Consider the following 16,837-nt stretch of genomic DNA (forward strand, 5'->3'; position numbering starts at 1 on the left):
ACCTTTTTCATTAACTTTTTAATGCTTTAATTATTGTCATGTAGCCTATTGGGCTCTTGTTTCGATTTAGGCCTGTTTTCACGTTGAACGCATATCCTTATGGAAGCACTGTGTCACTGTTAAAGGGCACAACAAGGCTTCTTTTTTCCCTTGATGTGTAAAATCGTGACATTTCAGAAGCGTCGATATTCTAGGCTATACTCACAAATAACCTACTCATTTAACATTTTAAAAATAGGGGGAAATAGGGGGCTCTTGCCCGACCAGATACCAATTGCTAAAATTAATTATGAATATGACAATGCTGGCCTCTCGGGATAGGGCACATGCGCATGTGCCCTGCTTTTTCGCAAGCTAGAATGCTCTTTCGTGATCCGCGTGACTGATGCGAGTTAACAGCTGACTTTTTTCCATTACCAATGGCTCGCGGATGATCTAGTGCACTCCCGTGTCACGCAAACTGCGATGCGTAGTGAGGCAGACATGGAACCGAGTGAATGTTTTGAAGCATTTCTGAAATCATCTACAGTTCCATAATGTCCACATTAAACGTCATGCTCAGCACCTGAACAGATATAGTAAAAAAAAAACAACAACATTTATTATGGGTTTCATTTATGGAGAAATACAACAATAGCAGGGAGGGTCCTACCATAACGATGTGCTTAGTTCGCTGAGCTTCTTACATCTTCGAGTCATTATAGGCTATTAAAGAAGACAGTAGCATTTCACCCAGAAAAATCCCACCAAACCAGTGGAATAAGCGGCGATGACCGCTAAAGATAGAACCTCACCGTTCTTTAGATTATTTTCAAAGACTGATATTTTTTGTCTGTTCAATAGCAGCGCTGACGCTTTGTTGTCATGTGATCAGCGAGCTGGTATAAAGCGCAAGGAAAGGTCCGCCCTCTTTGGAATCCTGGTCTGGCCTTTAGGAGGGTCTCCCCAGACAGAATAAGCGTGTGGATGTGGGGATCTGGGCGACCTCTTGATTCTGTGCCGACAGTAATCCATTAAAAGCCTATGGCACTGGTGACACACTGGCACGTCCTCACCGCATCTGCTCGGCGCGTCTTATGAGTTCTCTCGATTCGAGAGCGCAGGTAACACGCAGCACGCCCAGCGCTTTCCGCCGTTGCCCATCAGGGACCCGAGAGCGCCATGACTTTGAGCTCCGAGATGTCGGATGCGTCTGTGCTCTCGGAGGAGACCGACATCGACGTGGTTGGGGAGGGAGATGATGGTGACGGCCACACGCGCTCCTACGTGGATGAGGTGGCTCAGATGCACGACGAGATCCTGCTCAGCGGTTCGCCGCCTTGTGTGGATGCCTCCGCCGCACGGGACCCCTACAAACCAGCAAGTAAAAACACCCTGGTGAAGCCCCCATACTCCTACATCGCACTCATCACCATGGCAATCCTCCAGAGTCCCAAGAAGCGCCTGACGCTCAGCGAGATCTGTGACTTCATCAGTAACAGATTTCCGTACTACCGGGAAAAGTTCCCAGCTTGGCAGAACTCTATCCGGCACAACCTGTCCTTAAACGACTGCTTCGTCAAGATACCACGGGAGCCTGGGAACCCCGGTAAAGGCAACTACTGGACACTTGACCCAGAGTCCGCCGACATGTTTGATAACGGGAGCTTTCTACGCCGCCGGAAACGCTTTAAGCGCCAGCAGGCACCTGAACTTCTTCGCGAGCACGGAGGCTTTCTCCCCGCGGCCGCTGCGTACGGCTACGGACCTTACGGTTGTGGATACGGTCTGCAGCTTCAGTCTTATCATGCACATTCCGCGCTCCTCGCTTTTCAGCAGCACCAGCAGCAGCAGCAGCAGCAGCCGCCGCCCCCGTCTCGGCATCCTCACACCGGAACTCTCATCCCAGCGCCTTCCCTCATGCCAACCACAGCTGAGCTCACCCGTTCCCGCTTCTATCCTCCTCTTAGCCCCGGGCTTTCCTCCCCCTTACAGACTGCGGCTAAGTCCCCGGTTCACCGTTCACCCTTCTCTATAGACAGCATTATCGGGAGCTCTTTAAGCCCTACGCACTCGCATTGTGCCTCACGGACTTCCCCGGTGGTCCCGGTGCTGCCGCCGACCCTCGCGTCTCAGCACTCCCCAAACCAACTACCGGGAGTCTTGCACGGACCGACGTCTTTACACGAAACCTACGCGAACCGGATTGTGACTGGCACTAGCGGCTGTTAATTTTTTTAAACTAAACGTCACATTTTAAAGCGATACACTCCTGTGCTTAAGGTAGGATTATTTTTGTATTGTTTTGTTTCACACAGCTGAATGGTGAACATTAACACGTTCGTGCCTATATTCAAGCTGTGAAATATAAAATATATATTTATGTTAACATTTTAGTTCAATCTAATTTTCGCCCCCACGAACTTTTTCGTTGTCAGTGTGATTGTGGTAATCACTACATAGGGCGTCTCAGGACAACATTTTTAACAGGCTATAAAATAAATTGTCAGATGTCTACAATGATATATTTTGTGTGAAAACACAGATGTTTTCTAGTTTGGCAAATTGATTTTATTATTTGTACTTTGTAATGAAAATTCACAAGGGTGAAAATCGAGCATTTTTATACAACGTGTACTTCTCAGTAGCCTAATAAACAATGTACATTCTTTGGTACTGTATATTCGGAGTGTGCTATTTTTTACACGGTGTTTTTCATTGATAATAAATATTGTTTTGCAAAATAAGTTGGAGTGGAAATTACCTCATTGATAGTCTCAATAGCTTTAATGTGCTAATAAGATATCACTCTTACATCCTGCCTCTGAAACCAGGTGTTCACATTGTCTTGATCCTTTTAAGTATCCCTGAAAATACATACAACAAGCACAGGATTAATAAATAAAAATGCACAGCCACTTCTAACAATTAACTAACAACTAACCACTGCAAAAAAGCCATTTATTTAAGGAATATAGTAGCCTAATAAATAAACAAACAAATACATAAAAAACAAGAAGGTCAATGATGACAAAATTAACAGCATAATAAAAATAATATTTATATAATATCATTGCTACTACTACTACTAATAATAATATATTTTATATATAAAGAAGAGGCTTTATATATATATATATATATATATATATATATATATATATATATATATATATATATATATATATATATGAAGGTCAACGATTGCAGTTTTTTGCTGGTGCAGCATTTGATGGCGTCATGCATTGCTAGAGGAAAAACAACTAAGCGAAACCTACACACACACACACACACACACACATACACACAGAAGCGAGATAGTGGAGAACCAGTTGAACCTTAATGTAAAGGTTATCTTAACGATTTTGAAATGACAAGCAGCATATTTTGTCTCAGCCATATGACGAGATAAACATGGTCAGGAGAAGACTTTTACTCCAGGATTACTGTTCCAGGATGCATTTTGGGAAAAAAAAAAAACAAAAAAATGGTAGTCTGGCTGTCCAGTTCAACTGAGGCCTCTGACAGAATGGTTGTGGTCACCTTTTTTTTTTTTTTTTTCCTTTTCAGAATACAAACTGTTTCAGTGCTCCGACACTATACGTTTTTGTTGCTATTTTTCGATGAAATCAATGTTCATGTTGCCTATTTACACTGTAAATTTGACGTGCTTTGAAGGTCAAGAGAGTGATGTGCTTGATTAAAAGATGACACGTTATTAGAAGTAATTTTGACATCGTGTTTTGAGGAAAGGCTAAATTATGAAACAACCCAGATAGGCCTAAAATGTAGACTTAAAACTAAAATATAAAAATATTAGCAGTCTAAATAAATATTTATACCTGATATAAAACGAAACGCCTCATAATGAGGTTCTAAAATGACACTAAAATTATGAGGGTTGTACGTTTTTCATTCAGACTACCTTTGAGGTGATGTTCTTTACGTTAGTGTGAATATTCGTATTAGCTAAACTGTATCAACTAGGCTAAATCTGCATAGGCCTACTCTACTCGATAAATGCGATACATTCAAAGGTAGGCTTATGTAGGGCCTATTTTTAAGACGATAATGTGATTTTTCTCATACCGTATTTCCAACATTCTTGTTTTATTCACTTCTCGCAGACAACAGAAGCGGCCATGTCGGTTCCTCATGATCTACATAGCCTATATCGCTATATGCTGTTTCCCACATTTATCTCCGTAATTACTACTCAGCGACAGCACAGTGTCACTGGGGTGAGAAACGTGATGTTTCCCTGCCCTTAGGTCGATGATAATCGGCGTGATCTGATCCAGCTGGCCCTGTCCATGGGAGTACACTGTTCTAACACTTTTTCTTTTTGTTATCTGCTGTCATTTGTAAGGACCAGTATTCCATTTACACAGTGGGTCAGTGATAGTAAAAGAAATCGGTCAGTTTCACAGAGGGCGTGCATGTGTGTATGGAGATGCCGAGGCTAGTTCGCTGAACTTCAGCAAATGCCACAGCCATCATAATTAACTGCTGTTGGGATGCTTACTACGGGATAATGGTCTATAATTATAGATAAACTTCTTCAAAGGGACGACAATTAAGACCACAATAGAAAATGTTTGAGACCAACCCAGTTGAAAAATATTTTAGGCAATCAAAGCGCACCACGAACGCGGGTTAAAATGAGCCACGGTCATAAATAAAATCAAATCAAATGACTTATTTCTAAACTGTATTTGTGTGCGTTTTTTTGTGACGCTAATGGAAATCTGGAGTAGCCTATCTAGAGTGCACGCAGAGGAAACAGAGACATATAGTTCAGTAGGCCAATGGAGCAGGAGACGCGCGCACGCTTACGTGCACACAAATAGTGTAGTGCCACTATGATGTAACCATGCTACTATTGGCTGGGGATGAACGTGATAGAGGTAAATAGGCCTACGCTCTCTCTCTCTCTCTCTCTCTCTCTCTCTCTCTCTTTTACCCAAACCTTTATTTATTTGTTTAATGAATTTTACAAGCAGACAACTTGTGTCATAGATGAAATAGCCTAATTGAAAAGGCATATTCTAAATCAATATAATTGTCTATATTGGGTTAAATATTCCACATTAAAAATTATTAAAGGCCTAAAGCAAATGTACACGCATAAACAGATACGGATACAGAGCGTTCATTTTTATTAAATGAACGCTCATTATTCCCCCACTATATTTTTTGGGCTGCTTTGGAGAGATCCAAAATGCAGCCCCCCCCCAAAAAATATATATATTGCGCATCACACATTCTTTAGCTGCGTGCAAAGTCAAGGACTGTTCGCGTGCTAAACTCTACTATAGTGTTTTAATCTTGCCAGGTTCATGCATTATAGATGGTTACTATGCGAGCGTCCTTGTGTTGGATGTGGGCAGAATGTTAGCGGATGAGCTAAAGGGATGCTATTCCAAGCAGAGCTCGCCCGGCCAATAGAAAATTCAGGCTTTAAGACACCAATTCAAATAAGCTAATTAATTCCAAGAGTTGGTAGCTGTTGTATAATATTTAAAATAATTATCACTGACCTTCAGCCTCCGCGAGGCGCCTCTTGCACAACACAACACCCGACATGAGCGATGGAGGAGGGCGAGATAGAGGCACCTCTTCTCTTAATTCCACCTGTCTTCATTTGTCCTCGACGATAAAGCTATTCAGGAATCAGTAACACACAGACAAATTCACAAAAAAAGAAATAAAGAAATAAAAAAGAAAAAGAAAAAAGAAATCTATTACAAAAAAAAGTCTATAGGACGGTTTATACGTGATTGGCCACAGTAACCGAACACGCATAACATGTATACAGTAGCAGATTATGTGGCTATACATGCTGTTTTTGTTTGTTTGTTTGTTTGTTTGTTTTTTGACCACATATAAATCAAATATGATCAGGTAAATATTCTACACGGACAGCGTCTGTGTACAAATTCAATTTCGTAACAGATTTATCATATATAGCCTATATAGAAAGCTTTGAAATCAGCCCACAATCTATATTTTCATTTTTAATAATTTTATTAAACCTATCATAATATCAACAACATAGTTTATAAGCAGATCATTATACAAATAATTATGTAAAGAATTTATTTAAATCGCTGTTAACAATGATCATCACATAACAACTTTTCGTGCATAACACAATGAGAGCTGTGCTCACATAATTCAATTTTTATTTATATGTTTTAATAACAAATCTAATGTCATCTTTTGAAATGGCGTTTTTCTACCAAAGTCAAGTATAGGCTACTATTGTTGTCGTAATCTAATAATTGCATTAATTTGACTATGCCTGATCCCCACTGCACTTTCTGTGCAATAAAAACAAAACAAAAAAAACAGTATGGTCTCAAACGCATGTGCTGTGTAAAATAATAAAAAACAGGAGACCAATTCTACACAGCTTAAATAATAGGCTATATAGTAAAATCAAATATACACACATTTCAGTAAAAGAACAAATAATATCAACGACACTAGGCCTACTACTAAAGTAATATTAAATATTATTATTATATTTTGCTGTTGTTTGCTTGCTCATGAAATTATGCAAATCAGCGTATTTTGCCATATGTGCTGTAAATTTATATAACAATTGCTTCACGATGCAGAACTTGAAACGAATCACGAAAAAGGCACCGATACGGAGCTCATGAAGACAAAGTGTTTAAAGCGTCCAAATAAATATAAAATCATATAAGATTTTTAATACTGTTACCAATGTTATTGTTCTTTCGACAAGCGACAAAGCATAACAAGAAAAAAGGCATGAATTTGAAGATTGAGTGGACTACACAGTGAGTGAATGTCTTTGTGGTCAGCATCAGACCAAAGAACAATACACAAACACTGGTGGTCATAATTTATGTTGTTACATCCACAATTCTAAACCAATTTAAATATAAAGAACAGAAAAGTGAGTGAGCAGGACCAGTAAACCACACCAAGAGGCTGGAGTTTACGAAACCTAAACAAACTGCAGTTTGCAAAACTGGAAACAATCAAAGTCCTGGAAATGTTCTTCTTTGTTGTCAAGTGTTTAGGGTCATGTGGCAATGCTGAGTTTGACCCAAGATCCCGAGTTAGAAGTTTATCAAGCAAGGTTTAAGAGATCAGGGCTAGAGCCGTAAAGCACACTTTGCAACATTACAGTCTATGCTAACCATAATATCCACAGTATAAGTAAACTAATTTTTTTTTCTTTCTGATATTTGTGTGAGATTTTGGTGCAATAACATCAGTTTAATCGTACAGTATCAAAGCCATGATACAAATATAAACAATCTCAAAACTAAGACTAATTAGTTTAGGGTTTTTTTTTTCTTTCCCCCCCCATTTAGCCTAGTAAAACTGTGAAGTTACCTTAAGGAGATCTGACCCACAACAAACTTTTGGTGTAACAAATTTCAGTCAATTTGACTGAATCATATCAATTATATATTTAATTTAAATGTTACCACATGGAGCATTTAGGTTACCTGACAAACGTTTTTACAGTGTGATCTGTTTAAGTTTAGAAGTACAGGGCAAACCATGATAAACAATAACATGATTAACTGTTAAAATCATAAAAATGCTCTAGAATTACATGTTAAAATATGGTAAAAAATAAATATATAGAAAATAAGCTTTGCAAATAAGTTTTACAAGTTTGTTCCATATTAAAAGCAACATTCAGCTGATAGTTGCACACACACACACACACACACACACAAATTCTCCCCATGTCCCACTTTGATTACATCCTCTACTAATGTAACTTTTTAGAATCCATTGTGTGTGTGTGTGTGTGTGTGTGTGTGAATAAGCAAGAGAGGTATTACGAGGAGAGATGTAATAAGGCAGTGAATGTCCTCCATGGGAGGTGTTGAATCCCTTTCTGATCTATTCACATTGTAGCCCAGCAACACTTATCCTCTGTAGCTGTATAGAGACGAACAGTGTGTTTGTGTGTATGTGTGTGTGAGTTTTACGCTCCATTAGCAAGTTTGAGAACTAAAGGCAGGTCTGAATACAGCTCCAATTAGAGAGAGTTAGAGAGCCCACTAACACACTAGTCTCTCTGCCACCCAACTTCAGTCAATTACTTCTCTCTTCCTTTCATGCTTTCTCTTTTCTCCTTCTCTTTCTTTCTGTCTTTTGTCAATTCTGCTTTATCTCTTTATCCCTTTTCTGCTTCTATTTCTGTTTCATCGTTGTCTCCTTTCTCTATTTTCTGTACTTACTTTAAAACGCTGCCCATTTGCACAATCCCATCTTCCTATCTGCCCTGCTGCCTGTTGTCATTGCATTGAAGGGATTCCTGTGGAGAGGTTATGAAAATAAATCCAGTTGCTTTGCTCAGTACTATTTTTATGCTCACATATTTTTTTCAAATGATGATGCTTAAGAATATAATTGAAAAACTATCAAATCCTCACCTTAAAGGGTTAGTTCACCCAAAAATGATAATTCTGTCATTATTTACTCACCCTCATGTCGTTCCACATCCGTAAGACCTTTGTTCATCTTCAGAACACAAATTAAGATATGTGACCTTGGACCACAAAACCAGTCATAAGTCGCACAGGTATATTTGTAGCAATAGCCAACAATACATTGTATGGGTCAAAATTATTGAATTTTCTTTTATGCCAAAAATTATTAGGATATTAAGTAGATATTTTGTAAATTTCCTACCGTAAATATATTAAAAAAAATATTTTTGTGAGTGGATATGCATTGCTAAGGACTTCATTTGGACAACTTTAAAGGTGATTTTCTCAATATTTTGATTTTTTTGCACCCTCAGATTCCAGATTTTTAAATAGTTGTTTCTCAGACAAATCTTGTCCTATCCTAACAAACCATACATTTCAGCTAGATGATGTATAAATTTCAATTTCAAAAATTGACCCCTATTTTGTGGTCCAGGGTCACATATTTTTGTATATATACACATATATTCTCAGCACAGGAGATTTATTCTCCTATGCTGTTTACGTCCAGCGCTTCCAGGTTCTACATAAGAACGCTGGCTCGGTATTGGCTGACGCTGATCACATGAGCAGTACGACGCATTCGTGTGATGCTGATGCCGGAGCCGGCCAATAATGTGTCAGCGTTCTGACGTAGAATAGAACCTGGAAGTGCTGAATGTAAACAGCATAGGAGAATGACACAGAAGAGAAGATATTGTTGAATAAAGTCGTTATTTTTGTTTTGTTTTTGCATCGACTTTTTTAACAATGTCTTTAGTACCTTTCTGGACCTTGAAAGTGGTGATTAAATTGCTGTCTATGGACAAGTCATATACATCTCGGATTTAATCTAAAATATCTTATTTTGTGTTCTGAAGATGAACGAAGGTCTTACGGGTGTGGAACGAAATGAGGGTGAGTAAATAGTGACAGAATTTTCATTTTTGGGTGAACTAACCCTTTAACCCTAGACCACATAGTAGCCTTTCATTTGAAATTTAGAGAATTGCAACTTCTGCTGGGAAATACCAGAGGTGATGGGTTTAAAACACCTGGAAGAGAGTCAGTCACAACACACATGATCAAGCTGGAAAAGCAAAATGGCCCAATGCTACAATATTGCATAAGCACAACTATTATGACATCAGCTTTGATTTTGCACACCTAATTAGTCTTTATTTCCTTAAATGAGTAATGAGTAAATGAGTAAATAATTACTTAATATTGTTTGAAAGCATAATTTTAAGTTTTTTTAATGATTACATATATGCCACAGAAGGTGCAATAAAACATTCTCACTTAACAGTGCACGTTGTAGGCTACTTTCTGAATGAGTATGTGTTTTTATATGTACATTCTACTGTTTTTTTCCCCCGTTCATATGAAAAATCTAGCTGCAGACACACTTCCCTACCTTTTATGTCTCCTATAATGACTGACTCAATCGTATTTCCCCAAACAGCCTGATTGTGGACGCCAGTTACACGCAATAACGCCACTGGAGCATAAACATTTTAGCACGCTACGCCGGGCCATTCATCACAGTGACACCCATAGGTAATCTACACCGCGCACTGTGCTGGACGTTAACCAGAGGCTCACGACTACTCTCTTTCTCTCTTTCTCTGGCTAAAGGCTTTGGCCTTTAATAGCCTATGCTAAACATTGAGTCATAAAGTCCATTTCTATAGCAAAGTCACTGTAACTGAATATGGGCATCTGTTTGCTTAAGGAACTAACGTAATCTGACTCTTAAAAGTGATTTTTGTTGGTGTAACCTAATGTATTTTTTTACTTAAAAATGTACCACATTAAGTATATTTTTGGGTTAACTGACAAAACATTTTTACAGTCTTTGTTAGCCAAGCTAAAGTTGTCCAATATCTGTTTCACAGGCTATCAATCATTTTTATTATTTTAAGAAGAAAGAAATTCAACAATCGAGGCATTGTTGGTAAAATAAGCATTTTTGAGGATGGCTGTCAAAAATGCGTATGTATGAGAGAAGGCGCACGTGCACGTGTGTGGCCAGTGAAAGCAGACATTTAGAGTTCCCGCTTGCTCTCTGAACTTCGCATTTGCATGACGCCCTTGTCAGTCATTCAACTAAACCAAAGACAACAGAGGGAACCACCCATGAAGACTTGCTCTTTCAGCCTGCCTCTCACTCTATTTCTCAATACGTTCCCTCCCTTCTCCTCTTCCCACTTGTGGAATGAGCATGACGCTGTAATTTCATCAGTCATTGACGGTTTTCTCCAGGCAGTGGTGAAAGATTCAGTGTAACACAAGGCTCGCCCTACAACAGAGCGTATGCGAACTCTTCCTCTACTCACAATCTGACAGAACAGCAGCTCTTTCAGTGCCACACTTTGTTCCATTCAGCTAATAAGAAGGGAAACCCCTCTGAAACATCCCTACATGCCCTTAAACAAATTGGTGTTGTATAGGCCTTTGGTAATGTTTAAGATAGTGATCAAAAACTACACAGTGAGTAAGTTCGAGGTAAAGGCCTGCACCTCCGTGCCAAAGTGGCTTATGTAGTACGATGGAGCATGAGATAGGGAAGAAGTGTGCAAAGCCTTCTTGAAACATTTCCAAGGTTATATGGTCTACTGAAACATGTTCAGCATTAGCCAAACGCCAAAGCACACAAAGAGTTACTGCTGTCCTTGACGGGAAGCTACTGCGTACATCATGACATGATCCTTTAAATCTGCATTTACTGTGTTTGATATAAAGGAAATTTAAATGAAAATGTTGTCATCTTTTACCCTTGTGTCGTTTCAAACCCGTATGACTTTCTTTTCGGAACACAAAAGTAGAAGTTTTGAATCTCAGTGTTTTTTGTTGTTGTTGTTTGTTCATATAATGAAAGTCAAAGGGGTCCAGTTATGTTAAACCCTAACGCTCAAAATAATTATTTGGTTTGAGTAGGACAAACTTAAATTAAACAAATTAGTTCAGTCAATTTAACTTTTATGAGTATTTAGAACTTTCTTTTTCTTTCAAAGTTCACAGAACTGATATATTTTATGTAAACTGAACTGTTTCATTGTTTTGAGTTTTATGAATGTATTTCTTTTAATTTAGACGAACTTAACTTTAACTGAAACTTTACCATGCTATTGTTAACATGCTAGCAAATTAGCAAGTTAGCATTTTCTGACTGAGCTTGTAATAGCTAGCTAAGTTTACACTAATAAAAATGTTTACACTGAGGTTACATGATAATTTTAAGTTAAATGTATGAATTAGTGTATTCAAACATTACAAGAACAATTAAAATGTATGAGTACAAAATAAAAATCTGCCAGTTCTGCTTACTTAAACTTTGTATTTCTTAACTTAAAAAACTTGAGGCAACTGATTGCCAGATTTTTGCCAACTTATTCGGGTTTACACTGAATGTAAAACAGATGTGAGATCCTACAAGAGTGGCTCAAATTAATATAGTATTTATGGATAATCTTAGCAGAGAAATCTGAATTTTCTTGGATTGTTGCTGGATTTTCTTTTGGCTAACAAATTCTGCCTGCCTTTCTTGGTTTGTGACTTTGTGGTCCCAAGACTGTTGAAAGTATCTGTTCATAAATTGCTATAAGTAATACATGAAATGAAAAGATTAAATAAAGATTTCTCTCACTTTTGTGCTTATTTGTCAATCTCTTTCTCTCACTGTGACTGTGGCCTCTCTCTCTCTCTCTCTCTCTCTCTCTCTCTCTCTCTCTCTCTCTCTCTCTCTCTCTCTCTCTGTCCCTCAGGTAAAAAGTGAGCCTGTGCAATAACATTATGTTTCCCGATGTGGGCCAGATGAATGCAGGCTTTTGTTTTTGCTTATCCTCTCTTCCAATGGGCCCGTTTTAAACGTCTGTGTAAAGCACCTCTGACCGGAGCGGAATCTCCTCCTAAAGTAGAAAAAGATGCCGTTTGATTTGATACTTCCTCCCAAGGCAGCACATGCTTCCTGTGTCCTGTCACAACATAGCTGGAACTGAGCCGGTCGTTGGGGTCTGCGAGACGACTGAAGGTTGACGCTTCGGGGTGGTCGGAGTGTGCGTGCGTGTCTTTGGATGTGTGCTTGAGGAGTGTCGATTCTGAATGGATCGCAGGAGGAGGTTGGAGTGGAGTCTGTGGGGGAGGAGGGGGGGTAACTGGATATATATGTGAGATGCTGTGTGGCTGAAGGCCTGTAGATTTCCTTAACTGCTGCTCTCTTGCAGTGTCCTGTAAATCTATTTCTCTTCCCAAACAAACCAGCTGCCAAATCTACAGTTCAACTCTTAAATTATATTTTGGCTATAGAAGACCCCTCTTTCTCCCTCTCCACCCCTCTCACAAACACATTGAGTTAGTTATCAATCTACCTATTGATTTGCTTATGTCACACTATCACACACTGAAACATATCATTTTTATTTTTTTAAATACTAAAAATAAATAAATAAATAAAAAAACTATAAAAAATCATATGCACACACACACACACACACACCCCCACACACACACACACACATACGTAGGGTATACCTGAACCACACACACACACACACACACTTTGGGTATACCTGATCCACACACACAAAACCAATTAATAGTTTTTAATAATATTAATAATATTACAGTTTTTTACAATAGCGACATATTTCTCAAAACTTGTGGAACTTTTTCAAAACACTTCACACAGTAAGCACAACATCAGTCTATGTGGGCTAAACTGTGGATCATTTATCATTGCTTTGGCACAAAATGCATTAAATGACTTTCAAATTACATCAATTCTTTTCTCATTTAGACACAAACACCACCAAAACTCTATGTACTAAATTTGCACATGGTTACACTCTTTTCAAAACTGTTAAACTTAAGTTCAAAACCTTGCATAAGACAGAAATTTGCTACATTTCTGCAGCAATGCCATATTTTAATAAATCCTGTATATAATGAAAAAAAAAAAAAAAAAAACCATTAAGATGTAGCTAAACAGTCTTTCAATTTCATTACCATCTATAAAAAAGGGGACAACTTAGGAATAATTTTGTACTGTAATGTAAATATGTAACATAAACTGCAGTGAATTATAAACAGTATCAATCTTGTTTTGTAAAGAAACTGTACAGAAGAAAACATAATGCTGCCTGTTGTTACTGTTTTTTTCAGTGACAAAGTGTGTTTTTTGGGTAAAACCTTTATAGTTTTATAGAAGAATGGCTTGATTTGAGATATGAAGTGTTTTGGTAGTTTTAATGAATTTTTAATGTGAAATTAACTGCTGTGACAAGCTGAAAGCACTGTAAAAAATTATTTTCATGATTTGTTATCACAACATTTTTTCTTTTGTCAAATCAACTTAGATAATTAATGTGGTTCAGATAACATAATATTTTGAGTTTCTGTTGATTAAATCAATCACCTTCATTGTATTAACTCAATTTTTTTTATTTTAAGGCAACTTACTTTTTTAAGTTAAACCAACAATTCTTTTTACAGTGTATGTTAGGAGAATTGTGTGAAGAGTTTTGAAAAAGGTGACCTTAGTATTGAGAAATGTGTCCTAGTGATTGTAAAAAACTATAAAGGAAGAATAAGAATTATAAATGCAAGGATGCATTAAAAATGCATCAAAAATGACAGTAAAGACTTTTACATTGTTACAAAAGATTTCAATTTCAAATAACACTGTTATTTTAAACTTTCTATTCATCAAAGAATCCTGAACAAAATGTATCACAGTTTCCACAAAAATATCAAGCAGCACAACTGTTTTCAACATGGATAATAATAAGAAATGTGTCTTGAGCAGCTTATGTATTGCTGTGATATCTTGATACAGTTATGTATCGCTGTGATAGACAGGAATACATTACATTTTAAAATATTACAATTACAAGAAAGCCTTAAAAAGCCATTTTAAATTTCAATAATAATTTCACAATTATTGTTGTTTGAATAATTTTATTAACAACTGTATTCAATGAAATGGTAAACTGTTAACGTTGTCTACAACCCAATATTTAACCAATAAACACTATATATCATAAGTGTCTTGATTTTTAACTCTGGTACAAAAGTGAGAATACGAAGAACAACAGGTAAAGCAACTGCCACTTCAGTGGGAAAAAATAGACCTGTACAGACACACACATATAAGGTAAAGCACACAGAAACACACGGTTGTGATTTAGTCCACTCTCTGCAGCTTTTTGGCTGGAGGGCTCTATGGGTGGGTGGTGAGCATTAATTACACCGGCTGCCCAGTGTAATGCACTGCTCTTTAACCCGCAGCTCTCTTTGAAACCTCTACACTCACATTTTCATTCCATTTTTATTCCTCCCCTTTCTCTCCCGATCCCTGAAACATCCAGAAAAAGCTAACCAGAATCCATTCCATCTGTAAAATCATTTGTTCTACTGACAAATATTTTATTTTCTTCACATTTTCATTCATGAATCACTTGGTTTCTGAAGTCTGCATGTTTTGGAAATATATAGGGAGACCGTATTAAATTAAAACAATTACAAAACACACTGCAAAATTTTAAATCACAGCCTGTTCTCTTGAAAATAGATAATAATGATAATAATAATAATAATTACTATTATTATAAAGTACTGTGAGAATGTTTTGTATTTTAACAAAAAAGTTACCTAATGTGGTTACATATAAAAGTTTAGAGTCAGACTAGGAAAAAATTCCTCCTAACAAGTGTATACACTGTCACTTTTTATAGTGTGTCAAGAGAGACCATTATTAAAGACTGCACATAAAAACACAATCTGTGCACACTTAACCTGGATTAACTCACGCACCCCAATAAAATAAGTGTTTATTGGTTTTATATTGGGCTGTAGACAAGGTTAACCTGGTTAATTATTTCATTTTCATTATTTTAACCTGATTATTATTTTATTTAACTTTAATAGCACAAGTTGTCAATATCACATGGTATGTAATTATTAATAATGACAGCTTGCCAACTGAAAAATATATAATAATAATAAATAACTTTTAAACAGTTAAATAAATATCATTTTTTCTACATGTTTGAGTTTGTTTCTTGGCTACCGTATAAAATAATGTGTCTTTCCCTGAGCGTGTTGTTCCTTTTCCGACAGTTGTTTGCATGCAGATTATATCCACTATCCTGTGTTTGTTTTTGATAATTCATCTATAATTCTTTATTAGGAGGGTCGGACCTCTGTTATTTGCCAGTGCACATGCCTCTATTCATCTTCGCATTGAAATAATATTTGCACAGCGTTTCTGACAGGTTCCACAAAACATATGCTTGTCCCTCACTAATAGTTCAGTACACCAGAGCCTAAGACAACATTCTCAGCTTTGTTTTACCAGAGTGTTTGTTGTTTTATCCAAGAAATCATCTAGGCTGAGAAAGCGCAAGAAAATCCTTCACTAGGCATGACATAGAGCTGTACACGCAGACACACGTATGCACAGTCAGTCCATGCACATTTACACACAAACATGCACTCACACATAAAGTCTGCTGTTGTGCCAAAGGAAACATAGTGAACATGCAGTTTTTGAAGCCATTAAATTGCAGTTTGGGGGAATTCCACTTACATTTCTCTGTTATTGATGTATGAATGATCTATTTATGCTGGATAAATGACCAAAAACAAAAAGTGCACACAAGCATGTAACATGAGCACAAAAGCATATCTAACAGACACAGAGCAGCATCAGGTCAAAAGTTTTTCAGTGGTAATTGTGTAGTGCCTGTTTTGGGAATTAGAACAAAAATGTATTAATATATATAGTTCATGGAAAGTTTGTGTACACATTCACATGCTGAGAAACACTGGTAGAGTTGTTAAAAGGATAGTTCAACCATAAATGAACATTTTCTTAACCCTTATATTGTCTCAAACCTGTATGACTTTCTTTCTTTTGTGAAACAAAAACTTCTTGTTTTTTTGTTGTTGTTGTTGTTTTTTTTTTTGCCATGCAATGAAAGTTAATGGGGTGCAATAATTTCATTTTTTGAGTAAACTGTCCTTTTAAACTGTGTGTGTCTGTATAAAACAAGTAAAAATGAAATGAAAAAATGAAATTTGCTGACACAGTCTATTCTGGTGTATGATGTTTGAGTTTAAAATGTATGTTTACAAAGTGTAAAGTCTTTTAATTGTAGTCATTTGACTTACTGGAAGAGAATGAGCTCTTAAAACTACACTGTAAAAAAGAATTGTTGGTTTAACTTAAAAAAGTTACCTGGTTGTCTTAAAGGGTTAGTTCACCCAAAAATAAAAATTATGTCATTTATTACTCAACCTCGTGTCGTTCTACACCCGTAAGACCTTCGTTCATCTTCAGAACACAAATTAAGATATTTTTGATGAAATCCGATGGCTCAGTGAGGCCT

The 16,837-nt window shown here is 37.1% G+C and overlaps 1 protein-coding gene across 1 annotated transcript; it reads left to right on the top strand.

Moving 5' to 3' along the window:
• The first annotated feature begins 653 nt into the window (after nt 1–653).
• foxd1 (forkhead box D1) lies at nt 654–2,726 on the top strand. The gene has a single exon (XM_051893959.1). The coding sequence runs from the start codon at nt 1,162–1,164 to the stop codon at nt 2,209–2,211; it is 1,050 nt and encodes a 349-aa protein (XP_051749919.1). The 5' UTR covers nt 654–1,161; the 3' UTR covers nt 2,212–2,726.
• Nucleotides 2,727–16,837: the final 14,111 nt, after the last annotated feature.

The sequence above is a fragment of the Ctenopharyngodon idella genome, chromosome 5 (assembly GCF_019924925.1).
Source record: "Ctenopharyngodon idella isolate HZGC_01 chromosome 5, HZGC01, whole genome shotgun sequence".
In the NCBI taxonomy this organism is placed as follows: Eukaryota; Metazoa; Chordata; class Actinopteri; order Cypriniformes; family Xenocyprididae; genus Ctenopharyngodon; species Ctenopharyngodon idella.